The 20,647-nt window shown below is 41.7% G+C and overlaps 3 protein-coding genes across 3 annotated transcripts; 1 reads left to right on the top strand and 2 right to left on the bottom strand.

Moving 5' to 3' along the window:
* Positions 1–5,879: 5,879 nt before the first annotated feature.
* On the bottom strand, positions 5,880–11,833 carry LOC132958914 (uncharacterized). The gene is made up of 4 exons (XM_061031996.1): positions 11,428–11,833; positions 11,258–11,319; positions 10,006–10,532; positions 5,880–5,906 (listed from the first exon to the last, which is right to left on the bottom strand). Exons 1-4 carry the CDS (start codon positions 11,667–11,669, stop codon positions 5,880–5,882), a joined length of 858 nt encoding a protein of 285 aa, XP_060887979.1. The 5' UTR covers positions 11,670–11,833.
* Positions 11,834–11,874: 41 nt separating this feature from the next.
* si:ch73-335l21.4 (E3 ubiquitin-protein ligase-like) lies at positions 11,875–13,116 on the bottom strand. The gene is made up of 2 exons (XM_061031489.1): positions 12,541–13,116; positions 11,875–12,259 (listed from the first exon to the last, which is right to left on the bottom strand). The coding sequence occupies exons 1-2, from the start codon at positions 13,040–13,042 to the stop codon at positions 12,201–12,203; spliced, it is 561 nt and encodes a 186-aa protein (XP_060887472.1). The 5' UTR covers positions 13,043–13,116; the 3' UTR covers positions 11,875–12,200.
* A 2,640-nt stretch (positions 13,117–15,756) lies between these two features.
* On the top strand, positions 15,757–20,540 carry si:ch73-335l21.2 (RING finger domain-containing protein). Its single transcript, XM_061031830.1, has 2 exons — positions 15,757–16,096; positions 18,299–20,540. Exon 2 carries the CDS (start codon positions 18,374–18,376, stop codon positions 19,022–19,024), a length of 651 nt encoding a protein of 216 aa, XP_060887813.1. The 5' UTR covers positions 15,757–16,096; positions 18,299–18,373; the 3' UTR covers positions 19,025–20,540.
* Positions 20,541–20,647: the final 107 nt, after the last annotated feature.

Here is a 20,647-nt window from a genome sequence, read left to right as displayed (position 1 = left end):
GACACATATTTTATGTTTTAAAGGTCACATATTCAAAAGACACTTAACCAGGTTTTTCTAACACTAATATGTGTCTGTCTACAAATCCCCCAATTAAAAGAAAAGTCGATTCTCCCCGTCTTTTGGCTGCTCCACTTTTCAGAAAATGTGTGCCCAAACAGGCCGTTTGGTGATTTTCCCTTCATGACATCACAAAGGGCAGTAACTCCTCCCCCAGCTGGATGAAACTCCCACAGCTAGGTGTTTGTTGTGCCCTCTGAGTCTGCCTTCTCACCGTAAATAATAGGGCAACCCAAGCCCTTCCAGAGAGGGGGCGTGGGCAAACACAGCTCATTAGCATTTAAAGGTACAGACACAGAAAAAGCCTGTTCTGAGCAGGGCTGAAATAGAGGGGTTTATGAGCATGATCAAAAACAGGATCAGAGTGGATTTATAACAAGAAACTTCACAGACATGTTTTGGGGAGCTGAAAATACGTGACCTTTTAACAAATATTTTTGATACTAGAACTGGAGCTGAGGTGAGCCTTAAGCCTCCGGGGGAACAGCTACAAAGCCCCTGCTTGCAGTCATAGCAATCACGCTCCTAATATCAAAAAATAGTTTTTTTAATAAATCAATCTGTATCTGTACACTGTGTGCTGATTAAGACATCAACTACTCAGACCAAAATCGTTTGTTTTGTACAAGGCGATACGCATTTTTATTTCTGCTGTCAAAATGGGAATTTTAATGTGAGTAGTGAGCCAGCCTCAAGTGGACACTCAGGGAACTGCAGTTTTTTTGTGATTCCGCATCGGCTTCATTTTTCAACGCCGGAGGTTGCTGCTTGGGTACTAATGATAGTCAGCTGACATTATATTAGCTGGGATTACCACCTGGTCTATGATTTCAAGCAATACCGTGTAACAGTAATGTAAGCTAGGAACTAGCTGACTGCTAACCTTTAAAACAGCAGCTGGGCTATTAAGTATCTTTTAACTTGAAGTATAGCTGTATTACCTTCTGAATTTCGTTGTTTTCTGCTGCTAATCAAAAAGGCAATGAAAGATGAAATGACAGGCATTTGTCGACTTCAGATTACAATATCATTTGAAATTCTATCTGTGAGTGTTAGTGGAAAACGGCAGCCCTGTTTACATGGTAATGAGATTATTTATAAGGATGGCATATTGCCATCGGAGTTCATCACTCCTCTTAGCAGTCATTTGCCCACTGTGTTGATCGCTGGGTGAGCTCCTGGGTTTTATTTTACTAGCATTTCTTCTCACACACATTTTGTTTGATTTAATAAGCTTTTTTTAGGGATAATAAATCTGTCTTCTTTTTACTGTGAACATGTACGGGATCTTGTATCATCCTCCTTTCCAGATGGCAGAGTAACCCAACCCAGACAGAGGCACTGTAGGAATGAATAGGAATGAGAAAACACACACACACGCACACACACACGCGCGCACACAGATCAGGTCTGGACATGTATCAGGCCCTCTCACTTCCCCTTAACTGCCTTAAAAATAAGGTTAGGGTGGACAATAAAAAGCTTAGTAGCACCTGTCTGAAAGCAGAAGAAGCCCACGCGTTTCCACCTGAGTGGCTACTGAAACCTACTTTTCTTCACTGCTCATGTTCCCTCAACTTTTGTTCACTTTTATCTCACACAGCGACAGCCCTGAGGGGGTTTTAAGACCTACTTTAAGATTAGCATCAGCGGAGACGTTTCTCTTTTCCCATAACTTACTGGCACAAGCAGTTCTCTCATCGGCTGACTATAACCATAATGAGCATGAATATTCCTCAGGAAACTCATTTTCACACTAAGGTTTTGTGAATGAAAGAGACAACTCTTGTGATGCACCCTTAGGCTAACTAAAAATCTCTACATCTACCACAGTTACAGAGACTTAAGTTCATGTGTCAAACGTTAGGAGTCAGATAAACTCAAATGTCAACCCCTCCTTTTGTGTTAGAGCAAGACGGAAATGTTAAAGCGGCATCAGCTTGTATAAAGAGAGAATGAAGGAGCAGAGGACAACAAATGGGCACAGCTGCCATCTGGTTGTCCCGGTGACGAGCAGCGACAATGCCTGCCTCGGTGAAGGTGGCAACCTCTCCGATCAAGACGAGAGAGAGGAGAGAGAGGAGGAGGGCTGCTGGATGGGAGCCAAGGCAAGAGGACACCGAGTTCAATGGCAGAGAGGTGCATTGGATACACTCCAACAGGTGAACCTGTTGTGTCTGAGCAGGCAAGTATCATCTCCTCGGTGTGAGTGTGTGATACTGTATCTCTGAATAAACACACCGACATGCACCTATTGGCCCACAGCCTGGAAATAGACCCAATAACCTCGCTTAATTACACACAGCAGTGTAGACGCAGAAAACTCCTCCAATTTATCCAAAAGGAAAAACCACAGGGACAACTTAAAAGCTTGAGCTTTCAGTTAAATCACAGGATCCTTTAAAAAAAGTTATTCTAGTTGTTTCAGCTCTGAACCGATATGGATGACAAGTTGTTAATATTGATAATTAGTCAAACTCCAACTCTACAAGTACACAAGATCCAGGTCAAAATGAGCATTTCAGATATCCACAATGACATCCTCCCCAGGACAAATCACTTTTCCCATTCTTGTGTATTGGGCTTTTCATTTCAGATATTTACGTATTCTTCATGTCCTGAGTGAGCATTACCGATATCTGCAAAAAAAATAAAAAATACATGGGGAAAAAAAATTCATACATATAGCCTATCTACTAATAAGTGAGTCAGTGCTTTCCTGACATTGTCTGGAAGCCTGTTGTGTCATACATTGTGGTAAAAAGCACTCATTGGGTACGCCAATCAGATTACAGGAAATGCAGGTGATTATTATTTTTTTAAATACTGGGCGCGACCTAACCGCTAGGCCATCTGCACCCCCCCCCCCCCCCCCCCTCTCCCCACACACACACTTCTTCTTTTTTATGGTCCTAATTATGAGTTATGATTTTGATTAGTTCACTCATATGTCATCTCACAAAACTGCTAAAGGGGGATTGTAAAGCATAAGACACTCTCTGTTTATAATGAATGTGCTGCTCACAAGTTGAATTCGGGACTTAAATGCTGAAGGCTTCATGATAAACATATACTAATATTAAATCAAGACAAGGAAATTGTAAGAGCTCATTTTGCTCTAAAAAAAAAAAAGGCAATGCTTTCCTTCTTTTATTCTATATTATTGTAAAGCACTCTGTAACTTTATTTTGAAAATTGCTATATAAATGAAGTGTCTTTATATTTATGTTGAAAGACCTCAAGTCAGAGTGGTCTGCTTCTGCCATTAAACACAGCTGGAAACCTTCATGTAGCCTTTTCGGGGGGTTCAGCAAGCAAATTGAGCGTTCAAAAATGACCACTGTTGGAATAATGTTGTGAACATACCGCAGTCTGCCTGGGATGGAGTTGTTACCATTCTGCAGGCTTGCACAGATAACACTTATGTAAGCACATGTGTGTTTCTGTTTTAAAGGAAGACCCTCTACGTGTCTGCTTATCCCAGTAAAAACACGTCTCCAGCCCATGGGAAGCACTGGCATGAAGGAGCGGCGTAAATCTTCGGTCAGGTGTATGTCTTGGCCTCTTTGAAAAAGGGCTGCTATTTTTATGGTGTTTACATCATCTCTGGCCTTATAGAGCATGGACAGTCTGTCCTGCTACATGTTGGCAACAATACAGGAAGTCTTCCCGTCTTTATGACTTCCTCTATGGCGCAAACCACGGGAAGCTCTCTGGATGTAGGACAAGGAAATAGCTTTTGCTCCCATTGCGAATGTGGGAATGTTAATGTGGCCGCTAATCCATCCATGCGCCTAAATTGCTTCCTTCCCATCATTCACTGCAGAGAGTAGGCTATATCTACAGGGATGTTTCCTTTTCCACCATTTTTTTCTTCCTTGTGGAGTTCCCACGGTAAGCTCCATAAGTAATGCTACAGGTGTTTTAGCTTATGTAAACCTACTGTGTGTTGACCGAGCCAAGAAAGCCGAGGATTACTGTCTGTACATCGCAAGCTGCCCCTGCTAATCCTCCAACTTTCCCTCTTGTTTTCCCCTCTTTCCCAGACCTTCCAACTAGATTTAACTAGTAATTTAGTAGATTTAACTTTAATTTACTAGGCAAAGTTAAACAGGCTCAATAAAGTTGAGTTGAACAAACGCACATGGTTCAAACCAATAGCTGGAGCCATTGCTGTGTTGAATTTGAGGTAATCTGACCCACGAATGCCACAGCAGATGCAAAATTTTTCTGATGTATTTCCAGTTTTTTTTTTTTCCCCTCACCGCCCTCTCTTTCTCCTAGTGTATTTAGCCTCACAAAAAGCCTTTCTTCTCTGCCTCCCTCCCCTTCCTCCCTCTCTCTCACCCCCCACATTGGCCAACACTCACCCCTCTCCCTTCTCCTCATAAGAAAATGTTTGCCATAACCATGGATTTGTCTTTTTATTACAGGCAGCATACGAGAGTGGCTTCTCGGAGGAAGAAAAAGGCGGGGAAGTGCCAAATGGAGTGAGTGATTGAGGGAAAAGGAGAAGGGGCGGAAGGAGGGAGGAGAGGAGGGTGTGTTGGGTCGGCTGGGGTGGGGGGGCTGTGAGGCCTCTGTGCTTTATTTTCCTTGAAAGCTCCCTGAAAACCGCAGACACATGGTACAGAATTCCCCCTCACAGTAGGAGAGGTGGGAGGGAGGGACGGACGTTTTTTGCAAGAGAACACCACACTGTCTGAGATAAACACACACACACACACACACACACACACACACACACACAGGGAATATTATAGGCGAGTACACACACTCGGAAAAAGGAGGCAGTGTGAACCAGACGAGCAAACACTCTGCTACACAAAAGAGAGGAGAGACTTTGAAGGAGCCGACAGGAAACCTCAAAAACATCATGTCACCTCGCTTCTTCTCTGCTCTATGGGAAAGTAGAAGGTCCCACTTTCCACGGGTGTTGGTATGATGATGATGGTGGTTGTTAAGGGGGGCGGGAGGGTGGGTGTTAATCCAACGTACAATGTGTTTAACTTTGACTGGCAGATCCCTCGAAACACCCCCCCCCCCCCCCTCCATCCCGCCCCCCCCTCTCCTCGCTGTGGGGCCCCTTTGAGCTCGGAGATTGAGGACAAGCGCAGAAACTGGTATTTAGGTGGAGTTGTAGGACGACTGGGAAGTGAAGGGTCAGGTGGTGTGAATGGATCTGTTAGGGGTTTCATGGGAGCTTAGAGTAGACCTGCCCCCCCCCCCCCCCCCCCTTTAAATTGAACTCTTGACTGATTGATGAGGATGTAGGCAAAAAAAACAATTAACCATATTTTTCATTATTGCGCAAAAAAACAACAACACATGAGACAAATTCTGCAGTTTTCTTTGCCCTCTTGTTAAGCGAATTCCTTTTAACAAGAAGACATCACACATGGGAAACTTCAACATCCATTAGTTAAGGTCACAAAAAGGATGAGAAAATGGAGGAGTATCGCCATCTAGTGGGTGCCATCTTGCATCTGCTCTCTCGGTATATGCATCACTGTTAGACCATGACCAAATCAGCTTCCCCCTTACAGTATAAGATTTTAGAAACATAATCATCAAAAGTTCTTGTGATAAACAAATAAACAAAATCCTTTAATTGAGTGTTTCCCTTGTGGCATAAATCAACAGGAACACCACGTAATGACCTGCTCCCCCCCATGTTCTTTGTATACTTATTAATGGCTTGGCAAAAGTCAGAAAGAAACCCTTCTCACAAACAGGGAGATCAAGTTTTTCCATCAAATCCAGCGACCAGCATGCTGAAACCCTCCTGCAAGCGAGAAAGAGGAGATGGAAAATCTGTGTCAGCACGCCGAGTAGCCACTGCCTGCCTGGAAAAATGAGGACACAAGGAATGGGAATACAATCAATTTATAAAAAGCCTCAAGTATGACCTCCCATCATACTCCCTTCTTCATACTTGACATTACATTATGCAAATCATTTGCCAAATGAGGCAAAAGGCATACACAGTAATCCACATTTGACCTCTGTGGATTTTCCACTCATCAAAAGGTTTTGGTTTCTGCCAGAAGCGGAGAGTTGGAGGATGTCATTTAATAGAAACTTTGGGTTTCCAGACATAATTTTACTGTGCCCAGTATTTTAGAAATAATCACGATTACCTGCATTTCCAGTAATCTGATTGGCAAACCCAATGAGTGCTTTTTACCACAATGAATGACACAACAGGCTTCCAGACAATGTCAGGAAAGCATTGACTCATGTATTCATTTATTTACATGAATAAGAACCCTGAGTTGATCACTCATATTCATTATTTTTTTTTATCAATTTATAATTTTGTACAGCAACAAAAAGTAGTATAACATTACACTTATATAGTTTATAAGAGTACAGTTGTTCAGTCAACTGTAATAAAGAAGACAAGCAAAAAACAAACATCTGGCATTTAAATAGCAGGCAACAACAGATGTTTTACATTTTCATGTTGAAAAGTGACTCAGTAATCAATTATCAGAAAGTAACTGTTCCATTTTATTTTGATCAAATAGCTGATTAATAGGAGAGTTATTTTTTCTTTAATAAAACACAATGTAGTGATTTCAAATATGAATGCCATGCATTGGTAGGCCTATTTAAAAAGCGACAATGTTATGTGTTTGTGTGATGGAATAGCAATATGAATTTGATATGGTTTGGATACTGTGTCCAAAGATTACATAAATTACCCTTGAACAAGGCTAGTTCAGCAGCAGCAGCCAGCTTATTTAGCTAGCTTTAGCTTCAGTGTTATTAAGCATAAAAAAACGTAACTCTACTATCTTACTCTAAAGGTAACTTAATCTACTAGCCATTAAACTGACTTATTATGGGTGTTTGATTCATTTGTACAAAAAAAAACTAGTTTTAAAGGTCAATAAGCTAGTTAGCACAGGTTGCAGCAAAAAAAAATAGAAAGGTCCGCTTTGATCTAAACTTTCTAGCCTAAGTGATGGTCCCAAAATATTAAACCGTTATTGGTAAAATAATCTCAAACAAAGCTGAAAATTGTTAATTTACATAGCCTAATGCCGTATAATGTTCAGACTTAATGATTATTAAATTGTTTTTAAAATACAAAAGTCTTAAACTAAGATTTGACTTAGACTTACAATGACATTTTTAGATTAATTCAGTCATTTTGCTTAAGAATTCAAAGCTGTTTACCCCCAAAAGACAAAAATCCCAAGTAAGCTACTTTTCCAACTTTTATTGAAATGGTTCCAACCACTTAACAATTCAATACACTCTTCATCATTTCTCATTGTTTGACACGTTCATTGACTTGAAGGAGACATTCCCAGTTGATATGCGTAAATAATCTAATTCTAACAAATCCTCACTAAGTGATTTACTTGTTGTTGAAAAAACATCGAACATGTCAAATTCCCCACTTCCACTTCTGTCGTTATCTGGGATTAAATCAGACGTTTTCAAGTCAATGTCTCCAAGATCCAGCGTGTTATTCTTAACAATGCGGAAATCCTTTAACTCATCTTCAGCAGGTTTTTCAGGACGTCTGCTTGAGTTGTCTTTAGTGAACACAGCACCCTCTGAGTTCAAGTTCCAGTGAGCTGCCTGTGCTTCTTGCTTGATCGTAGCTGTAATGTTTTGAATGCTTTTCTTATGGGTTGGTGTGACTGGTGTCTGGGATTTTGCTCTGACACCACTGAACAAGGCACTTCCAAGAATATCAGAGTGAGAGAAAGCTTTGACTCTGGCAGGGATTTTAGGCAGCCTGAGTATCAGATCATTGGTTACAGAGATAGATTCATTGAGCATTTTGGCATTTGCTTGTTTTCCTTTCACACGTTTGCCTCTCACTGTAGAACTGGTAGAACTGTTGAGCAGACTCGCCTTCATAGGAGTCTTAAGAGGCCCAGCTGATCTGAGGAAAGCAGAGGAGATTGTCTGATTTTTAGTGAACACAGCATCCTCTGAGTTCAAGTTCCAGTGAGCTGCCTGTGCTTCTTGCTTGATCGTAGCTGTAATGTGTTGAATGTGTTTCTTATGGGTTGGTGTGACTGGTGTCTGGGATTTTGCTCTGATACCACTGAACAAGGCACTTCCAAGAATATCAGAGTGAGAGAAAGCTTTGACTCTGGCAGGGATCTTAGGCAGCCTGAGTATGGCTACTTTCCAAGCATCATTGGTTACAGAGTTAGATTCATTGAGCTTTTTGGCATTTGCTTGTTTTCCTTTCACACGTTTGCCTCTCACTGTAGAACTGGTAGAACTGTTGAGCAGACTCGCCTTCATAGGAGTCTTAAGAGGCCCAGCTGATCTGAGGAAAGCAGAGGAGATTGGCTGATTTTGTGTTTGTTCTTTGGACTTCCAGGTTGCTTTGTTAAAAGCATTTTGAATTCTGGTTGGAACAGGTTGAAATCCATGAAAATTATATATTTTATGGTTCTTTTTGTAGTTGTCAGGAGTGAATCTGTGATCTGATTCTGAACGTTGTGATGTCTTTAGAGGTAGTTTAGGCTCATTTTCACTCACTGATCCATGTCTTCTACCTGGTTCTATTTTACCTGTTTTATTGTACCCATATCTTACAGGTTGCTGGATCTTTGAGCTTCTGGGTTTAAAACCTCCTAAATCCGGCTTGACTCTGGTAGACTTGTCTGGTTCACCAAGTAAAGCTTTGGCTCCCTCAAGTGGCTGATTGCTAAACCCGTCAGGACCATAATTTCTCCTGTAGATCCTCATCTTTCTGGTACCCATGTTGCCTTTCAACCCAACATGACTGTCGGGTATCAGAGACCGGACTTCCTTTACTCCAGATGTGATTGGTCTTGGATCTTTCATAGTCTTGATGATATTTAGAGAGTTTGGAGAAGAAGAGAAAGCTGAGGGATTTCTCTCATTTTTTTGTGGCGTTGTAGTAGTTGTAATAAGTAGTTCTCTCTGTCTAATGCTATACCTTTGTGACAATGACGGGTATACTTTTTTGATTTTAAACTTGCTTTTGTCAAAACTGTCTAGTAGAGACTTTGTACTTCCATTCAAACTTCTGGATTGCTCCTTCAGAGCTCTCCACATAGAATCTTTAAATCCTCTGAAGCCATACATGCTTTTATCGATTCGTCCAGATTTTTGAGTCTGCATTGATCCACTAGAAGTTGTATTAGCTGGACTACTCGGCACAGATTCCTCGCTAACAGTGGCATAGTTGCCCGGGAAGTCTGCTTGAGCAATGGGGACCAAAGTTTTCCTGGTGTCATCAGTCCCTGGAGCAGGAAGTACCAAGGTTTGAACAAGATTTCCTGCTGTTGTGTGATGAGATTGCTTGAAACTATCTGTCTGAGCACCGTACTGGGCAACACTAGCAGATTGGTACATTGGATTGACACGTTCAGATGGTTGTTTTATGTACTTGGTTGGACCTCTTTGTTGTAAATTTGATGGAAACATGCCATAAAGCGGAGTATCAGAGGGCCTTTGCGTATGTGATATTGTCGGATAAGAGATGGATCTGTCACCTGTTGCTGTTTTCACGGACTGATGTACATCGAAGGACGTTTGGGAATTCTTGAACAGGTATGACTGACCGTTTTTCTCTCTTAGTACCTCACTGTTTCTTGTGGATGGCCACCCCTGGGAGAAGTCTGTGATGGATGATCTCTGTGGTTCTGTGCTGGGGCTGCTTTTAATAACATAGGCATCTAAGCTGTCACTGATTAATGGTGCCTGAGGAGCAGTTTGACCTGCTACACTTGGATATTTTCTTGATTGAATTGCTCTAGATGTACTCTGCGCCCAGGACCCAGGGAGCTCATCTGTCTCTTTATAGCGACTGTAAGACATTCTTGGAGTTGGCAGGGAAGTACTTGAGTATCTACGAGTCTGGGATGAAAAAGGAGAAACTTCTGGTGGTTGCCAAACACTTTTATCCTCTGCCTCATTTGAAAAGAAACTTGAAGGTACATTCTCTTTTTGGTACGATTTCTGGGCAATGCTGGGGTTCCGAACTACTGAACGACTGGAGCTCTGAAAATAGGGACTGGCAGGGTCTTTGTAAGATGCTCTCCTAATGATTGCTGGGTATGAATTGTAAAGATTACCATTTGTAGGGTGGTAATTTTCACTGGATTTCAGTCCCTGAACGTTTTCTCCTACATGTGGATTGTTGCTGGTGGACATACTGTTCGCTGGCAGCATTTCACTCTGCACTCTTGTCATTCCAGCATAGGATTGTCTGTTATCTGGGCTGTTTTGATTGTAACCAAAGCTGCCTTCTGTAAACCCCAGAGGTTTTGGTTGATGGTCAATGATTGACGGAGCTTTTCTATAATGCCAGATTGTCTTGGTGTTGCTAGGTGGTCCAGATTGGAGTCCGGTTTCAGGTGATAGCTGACCTGTAAAAAGCTGATGATGCTGACTCTTTGGAGTGTACAGTCGTCTTCGGACTTTGTGCTTCACTTCATTGTCCACTTGGATTGTAATGGGACTGGCTAAGGGTGGGAAAAGAAAGGGTACAAAATTAATGATGAGTAATTTACCCTAATGTTGTTATACATGCAAATGTATTAGTTTACCAGACAAGGCATTCAATTGGAAAAAAGGCATTGAATGAGTGGTGATGTAGTATAACAGCACTGTGACTTAAAACTGTAGGACTATGTATCACTCCACTTTGGTGTTCTGAGTACTGTAGTATAGCAAGATGCAGCATTACCATTACAGCAAATTATCTTTTTCTAATTTATCACTGGCCACCGAGCAACTGTTACTCAAGTCCTCTCCCACTGATTATAACTTTAAACATACAGATAAATGTACATTAAACAAAAAAGCTGGTGGGTGTACTGAATTATCATCACAACTATTTTTCTGGGCATCTGATATTGCTTTTATACTTAATATGATACTATGAAAATCCTTGGAAAAAAATAAATGGGCTTGACGAAATTCCTGAATTCTTTGTAATTATGTCAGGTTTACTTTTAGTGTCCCTTTGATATTGTAATCCCATTTTTTTACCACCTCAATTATGACTTTTCAAGCGACAAAGACTAAGTAGGCTACATACATCTTCTGTTGATTTAAAAACAATTAGCGGTAGCTTTAAGGAAAGAGATACAGTTGCCTCATTCTAATTCAGTCAACACTTATGCCAGAGAGTCATTAAGACACTGCAGATTCAACGTCACAGATACAGAGGCCTGTTTGCGCTTACCTCTTGCAGCATCTGGACACATGACAAACAACATGACAGCTGCACAGACCAGCACAAAGAGTCTGCAGAGAAGAACAAAGAAACACTGTCAAGACTACTGACCAAAAACAATCACCTGCCCATCAACGGTGATAATTACAGGTGTAAAAAAGTCCATAGGTGAAATCTACCTTGTGCATGGAGCAATATTTTCCACCATGATGGACAGCCTCCTCCCAGGCTTGTATGAGTGTTTAAAAAAAGGCTTTATGATAAGTAGCAGTGAAGTTGATCCATGTGTTGTCAGACAAATGAGTAAGAGCTCTGACCTCTGCTGCAGGTTGTGAGTCTGATTGGAGGAGATGCTAATCACCTGGTCTTGACAGAACCACTTCCTGGAGCTGAATGCTCCTTCCTGTTTAGCCCTTTTCATGTAGAATATTTGATCATGTCTTAAAATACTCTACCACATGCCCACAGTTATAGGACTTGAATACTTGCACTTCATCCCTGACTTAAAGTGTTCTTTTAGTAAGCCAGGACTTGAAGTGATGAGTCATTTTAATGGTATAAACACACACAGGTCAAACACAGTTTTATTTACTCACACCAAAAAAAAAAAAAAAAACACACACTGATTTGAGATGAAAAGTATTTTATTTTTCCATAAATATTTTACATGTTTATCAAAATAAATACAATGTAAATGAATAAATATAATAGGCTACGTAAAAGTGCAATTATCTGTGTAAAATAGCCCATTTTGAAATTCACAGGTTTTCCTTTTTTCACAGATAGTACATGACTGTCCTCATTTGAACAAGCCAACACAAGGCTGTAAAGACAAGTTAAATCATGGTTGACTGCTTATGTGTCTTGCCAGTAAGGCCGTGTTGCGTTTTTTGGTCCACTGAGTCATTTAAAAGGATGCAGCGTCACATTGTCCAGGGTATCTGTTGACTCCTTAAAACATGTAGGAGGACATCATGGCGAGGTGCTTCATGTCGTCATTGGTCATACAGTCTGTGAAAGGAAAACAGGACACATTAGGAAAAAAAATGATTTAAACACAGTTAGGCCGACAAATGCTCTCTCCAGTTTTTGACCCAAAAGCTACTAGACTCTTAAGGAGTTCTGTAAACTTCACAAATGTATCTAGCCCCTTGCCTAATTATCATAATTTTAATTGTCTTGTCTTGAATCACAAACTTTCTTTTAGGCTATTAGCCAGGTAAACAGACAAAGCTGGTTTCAATACAATACTGTAACCACACGACAGCAACTTGAAAAACGAGTGTACTTACTTTGCCGTGACTGCTTTCCGCTTATCTTCCTCCAAACTTTACTCCAGGACCGCCGGAGCCTTCCGCCTCTGGAGCCCGGTGAGGAGTCGCCCTCTTCGGCTGGATTGTCGGGAAGCGTCCCCTCCTCGGTGACGTCACAGCCGTCTTGAACGACACCTTCCTTCCCCTCCTCCTCCTCCTCCTCCTCCTGGTCGTCATCGTCCTCCCGGTCGAGGACTCCCGCAATTAGCAGCCGCTCCAGGACGCGCTCGTCCACTCTCAGCTCCACCCTGAGCCTTCTGTCCCCGTGGATGGACGTGGCGTGTCGACACAGCGGGCAGACGATGGATTTGTCGGCTCCCAGGCGCGCCTCCTCGTCGTCACCGGATCCCCCCTGAAGAGGTCGCGAAAGGGCCAGCAGGCAGTTCTCACAGAAGCTGTGTTTGCATTGGAGCTCCCGGGGACACCGCCGACCCGCGTTGTAAGTCTGGTAACAAATTCCGCACTCGAGCTCTGAATACATCGCGCTTGTCTGGAGGACGTTTGAATGAGCTGAGAGACGTGAGCTGCCCAGTCTTATACCGGAGGGTGAGTGAGGAAATGCGTGGGAGGAACGTAGTAGATTTGAGCCAAATACGCATGAGTCACCACTCTCAAAATACACGTGATGCAATAAAAAGTAATACACAAGGCACTATGGCACTATGGCAACCACATCTTGAGTATCTGTCTCACAAGTATTGATAATTCAGGGCTGAATCACACCCAAGTGTTAGACACAACAGATTCTATTGATTCGTTTGCTGGATCAGAAATTGAGAAGTGTTTCAGTAATCACAGTCGAGGTGGGCATTTGGCCCTTGTTTGAAAATGACAAATAACATGCCTTCTTTTATTGCCCCTATGAGAAATAAAACATGATGAAACAAGAAGTTCAGTGGATAATCTGGGATAACATGCCCGTAGGTGCCATTGCAGTGCTGAAAGTATGATAAAGTACACCATGAATCACTCTTTTGTATCCACATCCACTAGAGAAAAGGTGATAACATGCCCCCTCAGGTACCCGGAAAGTGAAAAGAACAACACGTGGCAGTGGCCGCCCCCATGTGCGGAGAGCCCTCGTCGCAGCAATCGTGGGGTTCAAGCCCGGCATCGGCCCATTGCTGCGCGTTGTGACCCGCTCTCTCCTCCCAGCATTTCCTGTCTTTCTTAAGCTGTCCTATATAAAAAAAAAAAGATCCCCAAAAACACTAAAAGCCCCTGAAAATTGTCCAGGTGGTCTGCATGTATACATGAAGGCAAACGGGCAAATAAACATGACGTTGTCAGGGTCTCCAGCTTGGTAAAAGTTCTCAAGGGTACTATTGTAGTGTAGAAAAAGTGACAGTGTGTCTTCCGAGGTGTCTTTCTGTTGGAGAAAACTTGATAATGTTATCCTAAAGGGGCTTTTTTTTAGTGGATCAAATATTGTACTCTCATTGTGGGGTGCCCTGACAGCGGAGAAAGAGTGGTGACGTGTGCTAAAGGGAGTCAGAAGTCGACAAAATAAGACATCAGGGTGTCCTTTCAGTGGAAAACCGCACAAGTATACCTTTAAGGTTACAAATGAAATGGACAAACACATGTTAGAAAATGTAGTCTGGGCCGTTCCCTTCACTAATGCAGCTGGTGCCTTTCTTTTTTATTTTGCCCCTGCCCTAAAAAAAAAGCCTGGGTACACCACTAGTCCCTTGTAATGATTCCCCTACTTAATCTAGTTTGTGCTTATGTCAGGAGTCCAACCCCTCGTGACATCAACGATACTGTGGGTGTGTGTTTGTGTGTGACGTGACATGCCTCCTGGTAATTCCCAAACAAGCCGCCTCCTATCTGTTGTTACAGCCTGAACTCCTTTCATGGTGATTTCCGCTGAAATCTCGGCCAACGATCACAATCTCTCTCACTCTCTATGTGTGTGTGTGTGTGTGCTTGCATGTTTGTGTGTGGTTTTTAGTCTTTTGTTCATTTTTTGTAGACTTTCCCGCTTTTGACTCAAGCAGCTCTGAACTTACTGTAATGTGTTTGAAAAGGAATAACGGTAAAAGATGGGGGGGGGGGGGGAAACAGTACACTGTTGATTTAGGATCCGTCCAGTTCCCGGTAGGCGGAAAACTCAAAAACATCAACTATGAAATAAAGTCACATTCTCATTAAGATTAAAAACATGTGACTGTCCTCAAGTACAATTGACAACTTGGCTGGGTTTGAAAAGTGAAGCTAATGCTGAAGTGTCTTAAACCTGCAGTTTTTTTTCTCATGGCCAACAGGGGGCAATTTTCAAAGTCAGCTTGTGTAGAAGTCAATAAGAAGAAGGCCCTGCTTTATTTTACACATTTATTGCGTAAAAGTGTATCACAATGACACCTACGCACTGATTCCAAAGTAAATGGGATTACCTATCCGCAAACAAAATCACCTACAATGTACACAAGAACTAAAACAGAGGGTCTTTTCAGCTTGAATGATCGTGTATCTTGCATCTAATCTTGATATATTTTGAATGGTATATTAGTCTATATGGTATATTTCGTTTAACAACATAAGAAAGGGGGCGCTGGTAACACAGTCCCCTTGTACGGAGGCTTTAAACCTCCACGCGGACGGCCCAGGCTCGAATCCGACCTGTGGCTCCTTTCCCGCGTATCATTCCCCCACTCTCTCTCCCTCTCCAATTTCTGACTCTATCCATCGCCCTAGCTCTATAATAAAGGCACAAACAGCCAGAGAAACCAGCAGCTCTGAAGTTCAGTGAAAGTCACCTTTAGTGTGTTTTGTTGACTGGTCAGACTGGTTAATCAATAATAAATGAATTCAGCTGAAGATAGCAGTGAAGCTGTTGTTCATGTTTGTACATGAGGAATGAGGAAATAATTCCATGAGGGGGCAACCGATACAGTATGTGACTTCATTTATCTGTCAATAATTCACCTGTTTGCACCTCACAGGAATGTTCCCCTGCTCTGAACATACACATGATGTTCTGTAACTACTGCATATTTACTTCTACTAGTTTCCTAATGCCCTTAAAAGAAACACTACTTCTTTGTAAAATGTAAAACACCCATAATAATAATAATTACACATTGTGGTATTACGAAAACCCTACATGCTGACTGTGAAGGCATAATAACATAATATGGGAGTAGAGTAAGTCTTATGAGGATCAAGAGACTCCTATCCGTCATTTTCTGTCTTATGTATCCTGGTAACGTGCACATCACCAAGGGTTTAATTAATGCTGAGCAAACCACACAGAGATGCCTCATGGGGGAAGAGTCAGAGAAACGAGGACAAGTAGAATCAGGTGAGACAGAGCGAGAACAGGAGGCTGACAGTGAACTAGGCTCAGACACGCAGCGGGGAGAGAAACTCGAGTTTTTAATGTGCAAACAGAAGAGAGAGGAGGACACTCTGCCAGGCTGAGATCTGCACCAACATGAGGAAGAGTGGGATTTGTGGGAAGAGCAGGGGAAGTACCCAGCAGGTCGGAGGTGGGCATCAAAGTGAGCTCTGATAAAGGGGGAGTGTGCAGTGGGTAAGTGCCGCTCTTATCTGCTGCTGAGTGTGTTATGATGGATCACTGCCAAATCCTCTCTGTTTAATCTCACTGAAACTGGTGGCCTACATAGATACAAGGGGGCTCAATTATTCATACAGAGCATCTACTCTGTGCTGAATTCAACATTTCTCTGTCGAAGCCTCTCTGCCATAACATACATTGCCATTTTAGTATAAAAAAACTGGTTCTTGTTTCTGTACATTCATTTTTATCCACTATTTCTCCTCGGATTCCAGTTGTAGTTTACTTGTAAAAGAAAAGGTTTCAGGCCATGGGTTGCCATGCACCAATTAAAAGCAGACCCCATCTGCTCAGCAACAACCCCTCTGTGAGTTTACAGGGGTTGCCTTGTAGTAAGCCTATCCCCTGTAAACAACACATAAGGACAAATAAAAAGTGTAAGAAAGCAAAGAAATGTAATGCTTCGCTTAAAAAAAATAAAAATAAAAAATCACAGCTTTTTATGCCGCGGAAATTACTCTTATTTACTGTCTTTGTGGTCAGCTTAATTAAATTTGCCAATCTTAACCAATTACGCTAAATAAGAAAAGGGAAACTGTAAGACCAAGCGGCAACCTCCGGAGTTGAAAAAATGAAGCCAATGTGAAAGTGCGAAATACTGCAGTTCTTCAAGTGTCCACTTGGGGCTGGCTCCAAAAGACCTGGAAGTCACATACACACCTTCTTATTCGCTAATGTCCTTATCAGCACAAACTGTAAATAACTCATCAGTTTTGATTTCATGAAGGATACAGGTTATGCATAAAAAGGCGCCTGGCTGACGGGAGGGCACAGTGTAGCTGTTTGTCAGGCGGCTTAAAACCCTCTCAGCTCCAGCTGTCGTAGGTTGAGACATATTTCCAAAGCCCCCTGCAGTAACCAATGAGTGACGTCACTTAGGCTTCGTCCACTGATATTTACAGTCTATGCGATAGGCTAGGCTAGCTCTGTTAAAAGCTAGCAAAATATTACCACCAACGCTGCTACGTTAAGGAAATACATTTTGGCGTTTTTAGCCGTTAGCTAAGTAAGCTAACTGACAACAGAGAGCTCTCCGAAGGTAGCACAACCCTCCTACCTCGGACAAACAAAGAGCACAAACTAGACTAGCTATGCTCAAAGGAAAGTTCTCCTAAGAGAACTGCTGATGCTAAAACAATTAAACTTGAAGCTAATATGTTTCTTTCATTAAAATATTCTTGTAGCCAACATTTGCAACAAATTAGCGGGGCTTATTATTGAGCTTTAGCGCTACTGCTACTGCTACTGCTATGGGGATGTTGTGTTGTTGTTACTTTTGAATAGAGACTTCTTGTTGTTTTCTCCTAATTTAATGATTTATATGAAGCTTTAGGCTAAGCAGCCACTGTCTTCCTTATATAGAACAGACAAACAAGAAAGCGAACAAGCTTATTTGCAGATCTATTACTTCAACTGATTTTTGTTTAACCTCTCACACATTTTCATGACGGCAAAATCTTTGTCTTCCAGGCTTAGTTAACGTAACTTCAGTGTGCATGGGCCCAGTAGTTCCATACAGTTGAAGTGCCACTTAAACAATTGTAGATCAGACTTATAATGTTCATAATGTCGGACTAATGCGAAAAAAGAGTGGAGGCAGTACTTTTTGTCTCTCTTCTGTATTGGTCAAACTCACAAAGCATTGGTTCCACTTCCTGCAATGACCTACTCTCCTCTTTTGAACTCGGTGTGATCAGTTTGTAACAGATCAAGCCTCTGTCTGTAATCCTTCAGAAATCTCCTTTACACCCACAAAAGAAAAATCTGATGAAATTGGTGAGGTGCCCCTGAAAATGATAATGACAAATTTCAGTGCAGAAAAAGTGGACGTGAACAAACACATGTTCAGATGCAGTAGGTATCATTAGTGACTTATTACTTCCTTACCTCTTGTGTGTTGTTTTTTTCTCCTGACTTCCTGGACATGCTGAGTCTGCAGGCCCGGCACACACTAGATGGAGCAGGGTGATTAAGAGGAGGTTTTAGGGGGGAATAGTTAGACGGTGGATGTTTGAGTGGTTTAAAGGATAAATGCTATGACTCATGGGCCGAGGAATCTGCTTCATTAAACAAAGACACAAGCAGCATCCAATGAAAAGAAGAGTGTGACGTTTAAAAGCATCTGGAGGCCTCACAGAAGTTGTTTTCTCTTTACAGATTTTCCAAACTCCTCTTACTATCTTGCCATTACTGTGTTCCCAAGATAACTCCATTCTGTACCCTCCGCTCACCATGATGAGGGATGTTGTCCCAGCTCCCCAGCAGGGGAACCCAGCTGCAGCAGCACCCATCCCCAGCACCACCCCTGGGGAGCCCATGGATGTGGAGTGTCCCATCTGCTACCAAGAGTACAACCAGTACAATAAATGCCCCAGGATGCTGGAGTGCCTCCATGTTTTCTGCACTGAGTGCCTGCAGAGGATCCAGCTCTGCCCCTCTGACCCGGCTGACCCCCACAGCCCACCCGCGATCCCTTGTCCACTCTGCCGCCACCTCACCCCTCTGGAGGCCGGCGACGCCCTCTCTTTACCCTGCAACTCCCGCATCCTGGCCAGGCTGCCCCCCATGGCCTTCCGCATGCCTGTGTCCATGGCAACCCGCCTTGCAACCGTCACCCAGAGAGTGGTGTTGTCCCTAGAGGGTGACAACAGGGACACCCGCTTCATCATCCTGCCCACCGTCAGCCTGCAGGTTCAGCAGATGCACCCAGACAGGCTGTACGGCGCAGCGCCAGGCCTGATGGGAGAAGAGGAAGTCATACAGCAGAGCAAGAAGACGCTCTTCTGCGTGCAGCTGCTAGCTGTCACCTTCTGGGTGCTGTTTGTGATCACATGTGTGGTCGGGGTGGTGTTTGGCCCTCATTTCTTAAACAGAAAACTCTAAAAAGAATCAGGGTATCTCCTTTTTTTAAGACGATATAGTTTATATAAGGTCTCAATATGGACTAGTTACAGGATGAGTCTATAAAAGTAGATTACACACTTTCATTTTTAGAAAACAGAAAACACAAGTTGTTTATAAATATTACATATTGATGAGGATATATTTTAATACTGTGGTTGATCTCCACTGGACCGACTCTATGTTTACAGATTACCACCATTTAGACCAATCCTTTTTCAATTTGTTGCACATTTTTAATAAATGGTAGGCAGACAAAGTGCTCCCTCTAGTGGTTCATGTAGAAATAAACGGATTGACACCAAAAAAAAGATTCATATCTGAAAAGGATTTTTGCGTGTGAAGGTTTTTAATCACCTTATCACACATCTGATGACTTTCTTGCCAATGCATATAGTGAATAAAGCTGGCTTACAGAACACATTTACACGTCATCTGTGTAATTAGAAGATGTGCTCCTGGATATTTATGACTGATTTCTGTTATTTGTAATGTCTTTTCATGATAGTAAATGGGATAGTCGTTTCAATAATCTTCAAAGGCCAAAAAGTAAATGGTGCCTTATATTGAGATCACCTTTCAGCAGACTGCGATGATAAAACCGACCTCTACGGCGATGCAATCAGAAAAGTCATATGTGATGCAAATAGATTAAAGGCTTTAGCAGTGTAGACTTTCTTCCGTCTGTATTGTTTTGCATTTGTCCTGTCCTTGGGATATGTCGATAGATTTTGTGTCTTGGTAATGATGATGCTTTAGTCTGTTAAACACTTTAATAAGTTCACACATAGAGCTTTTTTTTTTTGATGTTCTGAACGAATGTTTATCTAATTAAATTGAAATGACATTGTGATCTAGTGGTGCATATTGTAAAATCCATATTTACTCTACACCTATACTGACACAAGCTTTCAACCTTTGGAGCCTCTAATGGGTTAGGGCACCAAAGAAGAAGCTTACTTTGCACTTAGCAGTAGAATATAAGGGATTAACAGTTTTATCTGTCTTCTTCTTTCTACTTTTAGAATCAGTGCATATATCCTAAAGCAACAGTAAAATAAATGCTAACAAGCTAATAATGAAGTATGATGCATAGTTAGAGTCTAAGCACCTGATGAGCAAGATCAGATAAGAACCCAATATTAACATTAGAAATAATTATCTATAGATATGTTTTCATTAAGGTTTATAAATGTACTTATTAAAATAAGTATGTGTAGATATTATCCTTATAACACATAACTTTTGTTGAAAGTCACAAACAAAAGGATACAACATATGAAAGATGTAGCCTGTATGTACTGTAAGTCTCCCACTAACAAAGAAACAAAAGAAGAATCTGAACCCAATTTAAAAAAATTAATATCACTGTTTTTTTCTGAACGTGTCATTGATATTTATGACTGTTAACTTTGTCTAACTTGTTGTGTTTTTGATGTATGTCCGCCTTTGAACAAATAGAAATAGAAAAGATTAAATAAAATCATTTTCAACTTTATTTTATTTATCTGATAAACTTCAGTAGCCATGCCATAATATTTGTGTTACATTTTTGATCCTATCCAATTATGGTTATTATAGTGTTTTGTTCCAATCAGAGAACTC

Source organism: Labrus mixtus, chromosome 23, assembly GCF_963584025.1.
Source record: "Labrus mixtus chromosome 23, fLabMix1.1, whole genome shotgun sequence".
Taxonomy (NCBI): Eukaryota; Metazoa; Chordata; class Actinopteri; order Labriformes; family Labridae; genus Labrus; species Labrus mixtus.
The sequence above is the reverse complement of the archived record's forward strand: the minus strand, read 5'-3'. Positions and strand labels throughout refer to the sequence as shown.

Excerpts from the sequence above, each read along its gene's own strand:
- LOC132958914 (XM_061031996.1), bottom strand. The coding sequence starts at position 11,669 with ATGAAAAGGGCTAAACAGGAAGGAGCATTCAGCTCCAGGAAGTGGTTC. Across the intron at positions 11,320-11,427 it reads AATATTGCTCCATGCACAAG|ACTCTTTGTGCTGGTCTGTG; the intron begins GTAGATTTCACC and ends TCTTCTCTGCAG. Across the intron at positions 5,907-10,005 it reads AATCGTACCAAAAAGAGAAT|GCAGGCAGTGGCTACTCGGC; the intron begins GTACCTTCAAGT and ends TCATTTTTCCAG.
- si:ch73-335l21.4 (XM_061031489.1), bottom strand. The coding sequence starts at position 13,042 with ATGTATTCAGAGCTCGAGTGCGGAATTTGTTACCAGACTTACAACGCG. Across the intron at positions 12,260-12,540 it reads CGGAAAGCAGTCACGGCAAA|ACTGTATGACCAATGACGAC; the intron begins GTAAGTACACTC and ends TTCCTTTCACAG.
- si:ch73-335l21.2 (XM_061031830.1), top strand. The coding sequence starts at position 18,374 with ATGATGAGGGATGTTGTCCCAGCTCCCCAGCAGGGGAACCCAGCTGCA.